The sequence below is a fragment of the Takifugu flavidus genome, chromosome 2, assembly GCF_003711565.1.
Source record: "Takifugu flavidus isolate HTHZ2018 chromosome 2, ASM371156v2, whole genome shotgun sequence".
Lineage (NCBI taxonomy): Eukaryota > Metazoa > Chordata > Actinopteri > Tetraodontiformes > Tetraodontidae > Takifugu > Takifugu flavidus.
In genome coordinates, this window is record NC_079521.1 from 9320342 (window position 1) to 9334830 (window position 14489).

General features: G+C 47.3%; 2 protein-coding genes across 2 annotated transcripts; one reads left to right on the top strand and one right to left on the bottom strand.

Moving 5' to 3' along the window:
- Window positions 1–539: 539 nt before the first annotated feature.
- Window positions 540–3491, bottom strand: LOC130520229 (forkhead box protein B1-like). Its single transcript, XM_057023920.1, has one exon. The coding sequence runs from the start codon at window positions 3206–3208 to the stop codon at window positions 2276–2278; it is 933 nt and encodes a 310-aa protein (XP_056879900.1). The 5' UTR covers window positions 3209–3491; the 3' UTR covers window positions 540–2275.
- An 8329-nt stretch (window positions 3492–11820) lies between these two features.
- On the top strand, window positions 11821–14466 carry gtf2a2 (general transcription factor IIA, 2). The gene is made up of 4 exons (XM_057024142.1): window positions 11821–12010; window positions 12842–12946; window positions 13941–14098; window positions 14234–14466. Coding segments are annotated over exons 1-4 (336 nt in total). The 5' UTR covers window positions 11821–11938; the 3' UTR covers window positions 14235–14466.
- Window positions 14467–14489: the final 23 nt, after the last annotated feature.

Genomic DNA, 14489 nt, shown 5'->3' on the forward strand with positions numbered 1-14489 from the left:
GACGGTGAAGGGGAAAAAGGCTCCTCCCTTTTATGATTTATCATCAGATTTTTTTGTTGATTTTGGCTTCAAAGTGATGGAGAAGCCTTGAGTGACAGCTGGGCTCTTCTCTGATTGGGCAGGCAGCTTTGAGTGGGCGGAGCCTCCAACAAAACAATAATTTCCCTCTAATGAGCATTTATCACGCTAGCATTTGTAGTGTGTGGAATATTTGCATTACTGGTATCAAAGTGCAACTTAAAGTTCTGGATGAAGTGTTTCTTGCTTTAAGTGTCAGCTCTGCCCCGAAGGGCTGCTGCCCTCCACCCTCCACACCCACCAGAGCCAGGACGAGGAAGAGTGGGAGGAGGAGGAGGAAGAGGAAGAGCTGCTCATCATCGTTAGCTGCTCCTCCCAACCTCTGCAGAAGATCACAGAACACTGCAGGAGCCACCAGTCCAGGTCCCAGACCGTCCCCAACAAGAACCAACAGTTCTACCCCACAGCCAGAACATTCAACCTGGACGTTGCTGTACTGATGTCTGTGAACGCACCACTTCTCTTTCATTATAATAATAATAATAATTTATATGTATTCAAGCCTTGACCCAATGTTTTCCTCCTACCCTGTTAGAACAACGGGACCTCAAACTGAGTTACAGCCACGATTAAGCTGTTCTGTTCTGTTGTGTTGTGTTGTGTTGTGTTTTGTTCTGTTCTGTCTGACTCTTTGTAGCTGTGACACATAGAAGAACCTCACACTTCTTCTGAAATGAACTTTTTATTTTATTTTTATTCCATCACATTTTTATCGACATCTTTATTTTAATGTTTGTCTGTAAACATTTGTTAGAACCGACAGCACAATGATCATGGGGCCACGTTTAAATGGTGATCGACAACATTCAGAAATCAAAGGTGAGCTTTGATGTTTTTAAGCAACCTTCAGGGTCTCAGTGGCCCCGACGGCTGCACGCTGGCGACCATCGGCTGCACGCCAGCGACCATCGGCTGCGTCACGACTCCATCTTCACCGTCCTCGTCATCTTCATCCAGTGAAAAATGAAAGTGAGGAAAAATATATAAAACCCTTCCTGTAAAATGGAACCTGTTTTAATGTCGAAGTGACTAAAATTAGTCAAGTTCTGGATTTAAATTTGTGTTGTTCTGGAAACAGAACTAAAACAAATTACAAAGATGAACTAAACTTCTGCAGATGAGGTTTAAAAATAACAACTGATGAAAGAAAATTCAGAGGAAAGGCTGCGTCAAAACTCTGGAAGTAAAGTTTCATCAGTCAATATTCAAACTCTGATTAGTTTGTTCTAATTATTGGAAGATCTACAAAAGGAGGAAATTATGGGATTATTTAATCGAACCTAGTCTAAAGGTGTCAATTATTATTATGGTTATTTATTCTAAATATGGTTTATGAATCAAAAGTTTAATGTTCTTTATAATCGAGATAGATAAAAAAAAATGTTAAGGAATAAAAATTATGTCTGGGAAAAAATGTTGCATTTAGTTTGATTCGTTGATAAATTGATAAATTTACGCTTCACCGGTATAAAACCGAATCTGCTCTGAGTTAATGAGGAGATTTGATTAGTGTAGATTTCAACATCGAACAAATTGGGTCGTTTTTCGTTTGTGATGAAAAAAGCATCGCGATCTCCAATTTCACTGTAAATTATTTTACTCTAAAATTGATTTTTAATTCTGAAGCGAATTAAACTTTCGAGAAATATGAACATTCACTGTTGAAACGGCTCAGAAACCAAAATAAAATTCCATAAATTGACGGAACGAAAACAGTTTAACGAGCAGGAAGACGTGAGGAGAACAGTTTATATTTACAAACCGAACAAACAAACAAACAAACAAACAAACAAACACACGTTTCATGCGCAGCTTTTCATTAAAAATAATAAGGCCGAGCAATTAAAAATCATTAATTGAAAAAGTGCATCAGTTTCAGGTTCAGTTTTAAGTTTCTCGCGTAAACCCACGGTTTCGTGACACAAGCGTGGTCCCGCTTTCGGACCTGTTGGCTCATATTCAGGTCTGCAGACAGAAGGAGCCTCATTAATCTGCCACTTTTCTTTCAGACGCAGCAGAAAAGACACAAAAGCAGCGGATCGTTTGTCTCCGTCCGAGCCGGAACTGACGGTCCAGACAAAACATTCGGCAATAAATCACTGGAAGGTCAGAGGTCAGCCGCTTCGAACGCACGCTTTGGGGGGTTTTATTTAAACATTTCTTTAAGAGCGGGGGGGGTAAAGTTCTGCAGATCCCGTCAGTGCACCGCCACGGCGGACTGCAGCGCCGCGGAGGCCGCGGAGGACAGCGGCTCTCCGGGCGCTGCCGGGCTGCTTTGGCCGGTGGCTGCGTGCGGGGAAGTGGGGCTCAGAGACTGGGGGGAGTTAGCGAGGAAGGCCGGGATGTGTGCTGGCAGCCCCGGCAGGCCCGGAACCGAGGTGGGCGTGGGCTTGATAGGGACCGGGATGGCGGGGAGACTCTGGCCGCCGTGGCAGATGGACTTGAGAGGCATGCCGTAGGGGGAGAACTCGCTGATGGGCGCGGCCGTGTCCACCCCGGAGCCGTACATGTGCGGCCAGGCCGGACTCAGCTGGTTGTGGAGAGGGTACGCGGCGGCGGAGAAGGCCGCCAACCCGCCTGGCATCTTGTACTCTCGGGCGATGATGTTCTCGATGGCGAATGGGTGTTTGAAGCTGGAGGGTTGGGACACCGGGTTCAGACTGTAGCCCGTCGAGACCTGGGGGAGGTGCGCGGCAGCGTGCAGCGCGCTGAGCCGCAGCTTGGCCTGGTGCTGCAGGTAATGCGCGGCATCGTGAGGCTTGCTGGGTGCCAGCGGGTCGGTGGCCTGCAGACCGCCCACCTTGAAGCGCTTCCGGCGGCGCAGAAAGCTGCCGTTCTCAAACATGTCTCCGCAGCTCGGGTGCAGAGCCCAGAAGCTGCCCTTCCCGGGCTGGTCGGGCCTGCGGGGGATTTTGATGAAGCAGTCGTTGAAAGAGAGGTTGTGGCGCAGAGAGTTCTGCCAGCGCTGAGTGTTCTCCCGGTAGTACGGGAACCGGTCCATGATGAACTTGTAGATGTCACTAAGTGGGAGCATCTTCTCCGGACAGCTCTGGATGGCCATGGCCGTCAGGGAGATGTAGGAGTAAGGTGGCTTTTGGTCACTGTACGTGTTCCTCCCCGGGCGAGGCATGGTTCTGAAAAGGCTCTTTGCCCAAACGTTCTCCGAGCGGTTCCAGTTCTTCAGCGCGCACCAGCATTAAGAGTCCGAGTCCCCGGTGCGCATGTTCCGCTGTCAGAGCGCAGCGCAGCGTCAAACTTAAAGAAAAGTTGAAGAAGCTGCTCCAGGAGTCTGCGGCAGGTGCACCGCGGTGCGGCCGCTGTCGTGCTGCGCTAAACGGCTGCGGTCTCCTCCATGTCCCTGCCCGGGTCTGTCCCGGTCCGCGGTGACAGGAGCGGAGGGGAGCCGGAGAGGAGCTCCATTAATGGGACGTTCATGGGTCACGTGAGAGCAGGGGGAGGGGGCGGGGAGGAAGGTGGCTTCGTTGCGCGCGCGCTCGGCACACACACACACACACACACACACACACACACACACACACACACATACGCGCTTCAGTTTGGAGCTGCGACGGGAGAAATGCCGAGAGATGCCGGAAAACAGGCGCCTTGTCGGGAGGACGCGCACCGCCCTGGGACTGTGGAGGTATGTGTGTGGGGTCGTATGTGCGCGCGTGCGCAGGCGCGTGAGTCGAAATGATGAAAATAATGTTACTCGAATAAAATCAGACATAAAAAGTGTAATATTGATGATAACTGATATGACCGGAATCTTAGATTTTTTCACATTTTAGATAACAATTATTTTATTTACTGTTTAGCTAAATCAACGATGATCAAAAATGTAATAAGTCTTATTCAGTTTATTTTAATATTATTATTACAGATATTATTTGCTGTTTTGCTGACTATTCAATACTAAATAGTTACAACAACAAACCGGGTCTAATCCCAGTGTTTCGTTAACGGGATGCTCGCGTGACATCAATTCACGTTACGCTGAGGATTTTTGTGCGCGCGCTGTCGTATGAGGGTCTGACCTTTGACCTGACAGCTGATAATTAGGAGGTGCGTTCAGGATGCAGAGACACGATCCGGATAATCCAGAGACACTCAGACTTTATATATCACAGTTTGAAATGCATTAACTCGGGAGTTCTTTTAATCGTATCAATAATATGTACATATAATTACAAATTCAAATAATATATATAATTATGATTAAATCTCTTTTTTTTATTTATAAAAAAACATGAAATATATATATTTATAAAATTTGATTGCATTCGAATTTTAATGAGGCATTTTAAACAGAATTCAGCTAAATCAGAGAATCTGCAACCAAATAATTATGCATTAATTAGCATATTTGAGCATAAAGGGAGGAGAGATGAGTAAGCACATTTCACTAAATCTGGAGCTAAAAACAAGTTTTATGTCATTATTCATATTGTTGATTTTGTTTTAATAGATCTATGCGGCTTTTAGCAGGTGTTTTGTGTGCGCGCTGTGTGTGTGTGTGAGAGAGAGACCCACTACTGTTCCTAATGTTCCACTCATTAGACAGAAGTCAGGTTCCTCCATGTGTCCTTCACACTAATCAACACTGACCAACAACAGAGCTTCTTTGCTGATGTTCAACACAACACAAACACCCGAAGACCTGAAGGTCCCCTCAGTTCCAGCTGAGCTGCTTTGTCTAAGTGTAAGTGTAAAAGAGAGTGTTCCAGTTAGATTGTCTCTCCTTTTCTCTCTCTTTCTCCCCCTGTGTGTGTGTGTGTGTGTGTGTGTGTGTGTGAGAGAGAGAGAGAGGAGAGAGGAGAGAGAGAGAGAGAGAGAGAGAGAGAGAGAGAGAACTGTTGAGGGCAGAAGTGTTGAAGGATGATGAGAAGCGTGCTGAAGTACCAGTGCTGCTGCGGCTGCTTTGCATTTTAACAACCCTGTAACACACACACACACACACGCACACACACACACACACACACACACACACACACACACACACACACACACACACACACACACACACTCAGACATGAATCAGGAGCATGTCAAACATGTCAGAAGAGAACCAACAAAAGCTGTGACTGTGTGTGAGTGTGTGTAGGAGACAGAGAGAGAAATAAACCTCAGTTGCTGCAGGGGTCACATGATGATGATCTTCTGGTACAAAAAGAAAAAAGTGGAAAACATACTTAAAACATGTCTTATAACTGTAACGCCCCCTAACACACACACACACACACACACACACACACAACGAGTAAGCAGGGCTGTTGAAAGAGTTCCGGTCGTTAGCACCCAGCACGCTGCCTGTTCCTTCCCCATCACGGCACCATAGGAAGCACCAACACCCCCAGTTCCACCAGTTCCACCAGTTCCACCAGTTCCACCAGTTCCATGAAGAGGTTTTATGGGTTCTCTCAGGAGCAGAATTGTTCCGAGTTCTGAGCAGATTCAGGACGTCCCAGTCCAGCCTCAGTGCTCACCATTAAAACCATTAAAGCAGCTGATGAAGCAAACTGACAGTTAACGAGCTGCAGCGCCGCTAATTAGAGGCTGATTGGCTGATTAGAGCCTGTGGAGAGCAGCCAATCAGAGCCCGGCGCTCATTAACGGATGATTAGTGCAGCAGTGGCATCATTATTGAGAGAACAGTATTGATTATAGATCAGAGTCTTGGCTATTGGAACCTGAGTCCTATTTGCTTTCAGTTTTAATTAAAAGAAGACTTTCTTTCATCCTTAGTGTGATTGATTATTGGTGTGACTGATCACTGGTGTGATTGATTATTGGTGTGACTGATCACTGGTGTGATTGATTATTGGTGTGACTGATCACTGTGTGATTGATTATTGGTGTGACTGATCACTGGTGTGATTGATTATTGGTGTGACTGATCACTGGTGTGATTGATTATTGTGTGACTGATCACTGGTGTGATTGATTATTGGTGTGACTGATCACTGGTGTGATTGATTATTACCATCTTCTCGGAGAGCGAGCAGTCGCCTCCCGAGGCGCCTCCATAAACCCAATGGAGTGGGTCGCACCTTCACTCAGAATATCGCTGTGGGAATATTTCACTTGATTTCAGACGTCCCAGTTTAGGTCTGAGCTGACTGGGATTGATGGAATGAGGGGGACCAATGGGAACGCTCTATTCTCAGCCCACCGCCGTCCTGCTGCAGCTTCAATAAATACACCAGAGCCCCGATACAGCAGCCCGACCTCATAATCACCTCCTCCTCCTCCTCCTCCGCGCGTCCTCATCACCTCCTCCTCCTCCTCACCTCCTTCTCCTCCTCCTCACTGCATCCTCATCACCTCCTCCTCCTCCTCACCTTGTCCTCATCACCTCCTTCTCCTCCTCCTCACCTCTTCTCCTCCTCCTCCTCCTTCTCCTCCTCCTCACCTCCTTCTCCTCCTCCTCCTCCTCCTCCTCACCTCCTCCTCCTCCTCACCTTGTCCTCATCACCTCCTTCTCCTCACCTCCTTCTCTCCTCCTCCTCACCTTGTCCTCATCACCTCCTCCTCCTGCTCCTCACCTCCTCCTCCTCACCGCATCCTCATCACCTCCTCCTCCTCCTCACCTCTTTCTCCTCCTCCTCACCTCGTCCTCCTCACCTCCTCTCCACCTGCTCTTCCTCGTCATCACCTCATCATCACCTCGTCCTCATTCTCAGCTCCTTCTGTCCTCCTCCTTAACTCTTTGTCACTCCTCCTTATCACCTCTCCTTCACCTCACCAAACAAACTTCAAAAGTAAAAATACATGTAGTTGTTACATAGTTATTACAGTTACTACAGCGACTCTAAACACATTTTATAATATTGCATAGATTCCCGGTTCATAGATTCAGTCTAATCTGCTGCGTTTACATCCACACGAGCGTGATCTGAATATCTTTAGTCCAGGTCAGCTGACGTTGTTCAGAAAAAAGCGCTGTTTTCTCCTGATTGCTGCTCTTTGTGTCTGTACTGCAGCCGCCCAGCAGGGGTCCATCTGGTCGTCCGTGCAGGACGTGTTCCCGCTGAGGGTGGCTGTGCTGAAACTTTTCCCTCTGACCTGGGATTGGAGTGGTCACGAGCCTTAATGCTCATTTCGGAGAGAACTGGCGGTGTGGTCACATGGTGACGACAGCCAATTAGAGCGGGCTGTGTTTCTGGGGCGCTTGTGAATGATGATAGTCTGGAGTGTCGTTACTAGCCTCTCAAGTCCTTCACAGATAAAAGCCGTTTGGCATCTGGGCTCCATCGGCGCCACGGCGGCTCGCTGCGTGCGGTCGCCGTCGGTGGCGCCGCTGAATGACACTATGAATATTTAATTAATAATTAGTCATGTAATTCCTCCTCAGGAGTTATTATCTCTCACTCCGGTTTGTGAATTTAATTATTAGCAGCCTTTTTGTTTTCACGTCCCGCTCATTACTGTCAGGATCGATGTAACATAAACTTCATTAAAAATGAAAGTGGGATTCCTTAATTACGGCGCCCTCGCCGGCGCCAGAATTAGCCAACTCAGTGATGTGCAAATGAGAGCATTATTTCAGAAACATGCTGGAAGTAGTTATGCTAATTCAGCGGGTTCACAGTGGCAGACCTTTCCACTCGCGCCTGCAGATTCATTAAACGCACTATGCAAATTTAATGTAGCAGCTTTAGTAATGCCTTGTTAATTTACACAGATTTATTGAGTCCGACTTGGAAAAAGTGCCGGTTTAATGAGGCCGTCTCCTCCGATGGCGGCCGGTGATCACTGAGCTTTTTAACCAGACCGAGCGTCGGCGCTCACATTCAGACGCTTTAAACGGGACGTTTGCTGCTGAAATCACCTCAACGGCTCCTCCAGGAGGAGCAGCGCACGCCGCCTCTGGGGCCGCGCCTCAGACAACTTCACTCCTTCCGTCCCAACTTGGGCTGGTGTGAAAGGTGAAAGGTCACCAGGCAGAGGTCAGCAGTCAAAAAAGACAAGGAGGAAAGGTCAAAAGATCTCCAGGACCTCCAGGCTCCTCAGGTGCGTCTATAAGATTCGCTACCGTAGCGGTTTGAGAGGAGGAGTCAGGTGAGTCACCTTGATCAGGGCACCTGTGAACTCAGCCAGTCCCGCCCACTGAACCAGACCAGCTGTCAATCAAAAACACACCAGCAGCTCCGCAGCATCGGCGGACCTGTTTTATCGTACACGTTTGGGTCTTCACAAACAGGAAGTGACCTCAGAGACGTTAGTGTTAGCGCAGGTCCGGCAGGGACGTCTTCTGGTCTCCTGGTGAACTTTATCAGGTTTCTGATGAGAAAGCTCCCCTGAAACACCGATCAGGTCAGCGTTTACAGATGCTTTTCTCCTCCCCGGTGTTGGCAGGAGGCAGATTGGTGATTTGGTGATTTAAACCCAAAGATAACCTGCAGGAAATCGGGCCGGGCCGCCGCTCTCAGGGGGGCTTAGAGCCGTCTGGAAGAAAAATGGAAGAACTTCGGTGTTTCGGGTGGAGATTTGCTGTTGCCGGTCTGAGCTCAGACATAAATGCTCAGTAATTCCAGCCCTACTGATTGCTTCGCTCTCCACACGCCGCCGCCGCCGCTCCGCCGGCTCGGTCACAATAAGGCGGCGGCCTGTTGAGGGTCCTCTGTGGCGGCGGTGAGCTGGGGGCTCCATTATCCTCTGAGCCTGCAGAAGTAAGAGCACATTACCTTCTTCATGGTTGTGATGCTGCAGACGCTCCTGCAATCCTCCCATCATCCCTCACAACCTTCCTGGTGTTTTGATTCCTTCATCCCGCCGGGAACTCGCCGTGTCACATCGATCACGCGGCCGCGCCGCCGCCTTGGGAGAGCCCTGTGAAGAGAGTCGTCAGAGAGGATGAATCTGCCGCATTTACGCTGTAATAAAGACGGAAGACAAAAGGAAATGATGGTCTTTACACAGCAAACCTGTTTGTCAGGGAAAATGAGGAAGAATGAGACGGAGAGTGGGTCAGGGGGAAATAAAAGGTGTGGAAAGACGCCCCCAACTTTATTTACACCCATAGAGAGGAAGAACAAGGCTAAAGAATCAGAACATGAAACCAAATAAAACAGTTTTCCGTGTGTGACATCGTCCCAGAGAGGAGCTGAGATCAGAACTGGACCTGCCGCTCAGGCCTCCAGCTCATCAAACCCACGTTTACTGGTCGTGTCCGACACAAAGCAGAACCGGACCGATCCAGCCTCCGCCTCAGATTTGAATATCAAAGTTAAAGTGTTGCGTTTACTTTCTTCTCTGCTTCAATTTCTTTGGTGTATTTGCGGTTGAACTCATTTCCATCGGTGCTGCTGAATCAAACACAAACCGGATAATATTCCACGACTGGAAGATTAGCGGCTGGTTTTGTTTTGAGATCACGTTTAAACGCAGCCCCGTCTCGCTGGTTCCTCCCCGTCTGCGGTAATTAAATCCAAATCCTCCTCAAACACGTCCTGGACTCGCCTGGTCAGAACAGGCTCCACATTTGAAAGAGTCTTTTCCGGGATTAACCAGCAGTCCGGGGGAAACTTCCCTGAAGCTGCAGCGGGAAAACAAAGGGATGAAGCCCTGAATGAGCCTGAACTCAGCACCGCTGGGCCTCTCAGTCACACCTGGCTGGTGTTGGGGACACGACCGAGGAGCTGGAGATTGATTATTAAAGGATCAGCGGTGAGATAATGAAGTCACGTGATGGAATTGACTCACAGGCGTGAGGAAACGTCTAAATCCATTTATAAAAGGTGTTGGTCTGGGCTTCTGATGGCTCAGATTCTGAAGTTCATCAAAACTCAGGTCAACCAATCAAGAGCCTTCTGGCCCCTGCAGCATCAACCTTCTCAGTGAGTTCTGACACTCTCCGGCTTCATGGACCAGGCGCTAAAGCGCGGTGGGTGGAGAAGATGTTCATCATCGTTCCGTCTGCGAGGTGCGTGCGCGCCCCGCTCTGCGTGCGACTGGAAGCGGCGAGTGTGTGATGCATTCCTGCGGCCGGGAGGCGGGATAAGTGGGAGCGAACGCACAATCAAGATGAATGCTGATGGAAACTCGATGGGAGGCCACTCCATCTTAACATGGCCGTCCCGTGTCTTATGATATCTTATCATTAGTTTCTCTGACAATGATGGAGTGGTCCCCCCACTCCTGTCCCCCTTCAACGCTGCGAGCCGTGTATAAAAGTAACCTTCTTTCCATAATAATGGCCATTTGTCACTTCCTTAAGTGTCAGCAGGCCGCAAACAAAGTGGGATTTAAGCGTGTGTGTGCAGAAAGAAGTTCAGATTACAGCTCTGATGTGTTCAGGGACCGTGGGACCCGAGACACCCTGCGGATGTCGAGGAGCGGCCAACGGCTGAAGGCGATGTTGGGGCCTGCAGATCAGGAACTGAGCAACTTTGAGGGGCGCGCTGAAGTCCCAGCAGGGTTCCAGCAGCGCTGCTGCAGCTAGAAGCAGCTCCTGTTCTGTCCTGGTGAATGGTTTGACTAAAACTTATGGCCTTCGGTTTTTGCTTCTGTTTTTTTTAAAAAATACATTAATCAGCTGCAGCTGCAGGTGTGTCTTCTTTTTGTTCCTCATTGCTGCTCTTTCTTCTCTTATTTAAAGCTTTTTAAAACTTGATATGATGGTTTGCTGCCTTGGATGGATTGCCATCCAAAAAGAGAAATAACTGAAATAACGTGAGGACATAGACTGATTCTCAGAGCTGTGTTTTAGGGTTCAGGGTTTAGAATCGTAAAAACTAAAACCTCAAGGCTAACCTGAACCTTAAAACCAGATCTTAATCCCCAAACAGGCCTTCGAAGATGTGAGGACCAGACAAGATGTCCTCACTTTGCTAGTAAAATGAGACAGTTTAGGTCACACACACACACACACACACACACACACACACACACACACACACACCAATAATTAAATAAATGTGTAAATTAAAAGGAGTGGAATCACTGAGAACAGATCGTTCCACGGGAGCTAACAAGCATTTTTAATGAGCTCATTATCATAATAAGATGTGACAGATTGCAATCAGCTGGTTCACGGGGTTGATGAAAACTCCATACCCCCCCCCCCACCCCACCCCCCCACCGGCGTTACAAGTGCGTCCCACCCTGAGACTTTGCCCATGAATCAGGATGACTGGATGACTGACGTCATCTTTCTCCGAGCGTGAGCGCTGGCTCAGCTGTCAGCATGTTGTCATCTGTGCGTGAACATGTCATCCACGTTATCACGACGTCTTTTAACGTCCCTCTGAAGTCTGCCGGCACGGTTACAATAATCCAATAAGTCTAGCATGGAGTCGCCGGGCTGTCAGTCCTGCTGTCAGTGGCTGATTCATTAGTACAGAAGCCTTCCACAGCAGCCAATAAAAACAACAGTGAACCAATAAAAACAAAGCTTATTCTGCCATCTAGTGGAAATTATGCTGAACTTTGCAGGGAATTACAGCAAGAGTTGCTCGGCCGTCAGATGCAGCAGAATTGCACTTTTATTCCAGTTATTTACACATCAGGACTTCAGAACATTTCTGCGATGATAATGTGTGTGTTTATCCAGTGATTCGGTTCTGTTCATGTATGACGGCGTGATTCAGTGATTCTATTTTTTTCTTTTTACTTTTCTCAAGCGTAGGTTGTAGCTGGATCACTAATTACCAGTGACCTGTAATTACCTGTAATTATTGTGCACCTGGGCGGGGCTCAAACCTGAATGGTAACGCTTTTATTTTGAAACACCAAACCGGAAGTGCTCATTGTGCTCCCCTCGTTCCAGTCGGGAGGAAACGGCGTCAATAGCTGCTTGTCTGGTTGCACCGTTTGACTAAATTTAAGTAATATCTTCGTCTTATTGGTATTATTTGTGATGGCCTATCAGTTGTACAGGAATACCACTCTGGGAAACAGCCTGCAGGAGAGTCTGGACGAGCTTATCCAGGTGACACGAACCGTAAACACGAACTAGCCGCTCGTCGCTTACTGAACCGGTGGTCCTGGTTAGCTAGCATCAAGCTAAAGCTTAACTTGGAATTTAGTTTATTACCGCCGCCACGGAGGTTATGAAGCAGCCAGCTTTTATGTGTTTTGTTTGCAGAATAACTTATTAACTGATTTGAATGATTTATTAAATAAATTCAATGGATGATTACATTTAATGTTCCAGATTCTGGAGGGACTTTGATCTCTCATACAGCGATAAAGCAAACTAGCGTGTTATTTAACCTCGCGTTTCTACTGCTTATATACATATAAGTCACGAATTATGGGGAAATGAGCTCTTTGGAGAAGGTCTCCGCTCTTCTAGTTTGTCTTTAGTCGTCCAGATATTTGGGGAGGCCTCGTCCCGAGGGCGAGTGATAACTGGACTAAAACGTAAAGTTTACAGTAGTTCGATTAAGCTTCACTAAAATCCCAGCTGTCGTTGGCCTCAGAGATCTGGATCTACTCTTAAAAGTGAAGATAACACTGACTTGTGGGGTTGTTTTACAGAAATGTCAATACAAATATGTACATTAGTTTGAAAGGTACCCTCCTCCAATCTGTTAATTTTATTTTCTCTGAAGGCAGAATACAGAGAGGAAAAGCAGAACTGAAATGTTTCTACTGAACAGCTCAGCTCTCGGGACACATTTGAATTTCTCTCTTCCTTTAGCGTAGCTCTGCTAACTGGGGATTGTAGCACAGTGATCAACGCCAACTGTTTGAATTCGAAGCAAAGTTCTGCAGGACTGAGGCAGCTCCAATTGGCTGAATCTGTTTGTTGTTCCAGACTCAGCAGATCACCCCTCAGCTGGCTCTCCAGGTCCTGCTCCAGTTTGATAAAGCCATCAACACGGCTCTGGCTAATCGTGTCCGCAACCGTGTGAACTTCAGGGTGAGTGCACGTGCTGTGAGAACGATACAAGACTGAGTGGCTCGTTTACAAGTAATAACTCGGTTTACATGTTTCAGTCATTTTATTGGATTTCTTCTGGAGTGCGTAGGCATCACATAAGACTCAAAGTTCCTGTCTTTTTTTATTTATTTATTATTCAGGTTTGTAAATCTGATTTCTCATAATCAGATTACTGCTCTTACTTGACAAATGTATTTAGATGGTCACTAGAATCAAATCAAACTTTATTTATATAGCATCTTTTACAATCAAAATTGTCTCTAGGCTCTTTCCAGAATCCCAGGGCCTGACCCCCAACAAGCAACAGGGGCAAGGAAAAACTCCCCTTTAACAGGAAGAAACCTTGAGCAGGACCAGGCTCATGTAGGGGGACCCTCCTGCTGATGGGGGGGGGCTGGGTAGAGAGAGAGGAGAGGGGGGAGGGCAGGTAGATGATAGAATGGAGAGGAAACCATGACCCAGTGGAGTGACAGGGGCCTGTCAGGTGATCATGTTTTTGGACCCCGGCAGCCTCGGCCTATAGCAGCATGACTAAGGTGTTAACCTAATGATTAGACGACCCCTTAATTATGATAATTTGTCCGTCTATGACAGTAAAGGGGACTAAAGGGATAATAAGCTGAAGATGATGATGATCAGAGTCTTTTGATCCTGTAAACTGCTCCTGACTCACTCATACACTCAGTTATGATCCAGAGGAGGTCGTGTAGAAAAAATATCTCTTTTAATGAAATTGTCATTGACCAAGTTTTGTTTACGTCGCCTTCTCTGTCCGGATGCTGTGTGTGTTCACTCAGGAGCCAATCGGATGGACTATTGCTTTATCGGGGGCAGCCGCAAACATTAAATCTGCTCATGGTTGTTCTTCAGGCAGATGTTTGTCATCTCATCAGCAGCAAATTTAGGAATAAACTCTGCATATATTTGATTTCCGGTCGGTTCTCTAGCTGAGCGTGTGTCCGTCTGTCCGCAGGGTTCTCTCAACACCTACCGGTTCTGTGACAACGTGTGGACGTTTGTCCTGAACGATGTGGAGTTCAGAGAGGTGACCGACCTGGTGAAGGTTGACAAGGTCAAGATTGTCGCCTGTGATGGGAAGAGCGAATCCATGCAAAACAAACTGGATAAATGGTGAGTTTGCGCGGTTGATGTGCGCAGATGTCCACCAGGGGCGCTGCACTCACCTCTGACGCTGTTATCTGAGAACCTCTGTGTCAACATCAGGACATGGCAGTAATATGTTGCTGGTATGTTTTCTCTCTGCAGACTGAACTTTGACCTCTGCCACCTGACCCGGAGTGTACATATAATTTATTACAGCAGTCACGTATGAGTGTGTGAGCGTGTGGACCGGCCACTGTCCCTGCAGCAGTTTTTTTTTATCAGTTTACAGGACGTTTATTTTCAGTGTGTTGTTAATCTCCTTTAATAAAACTTTATTTAAACCTTGTTCTCACAATCAGCAGATTTGTTAATAAATAATTCATTTGAAAAAAAAATCCCTGTTGATTCTTTGGCATTG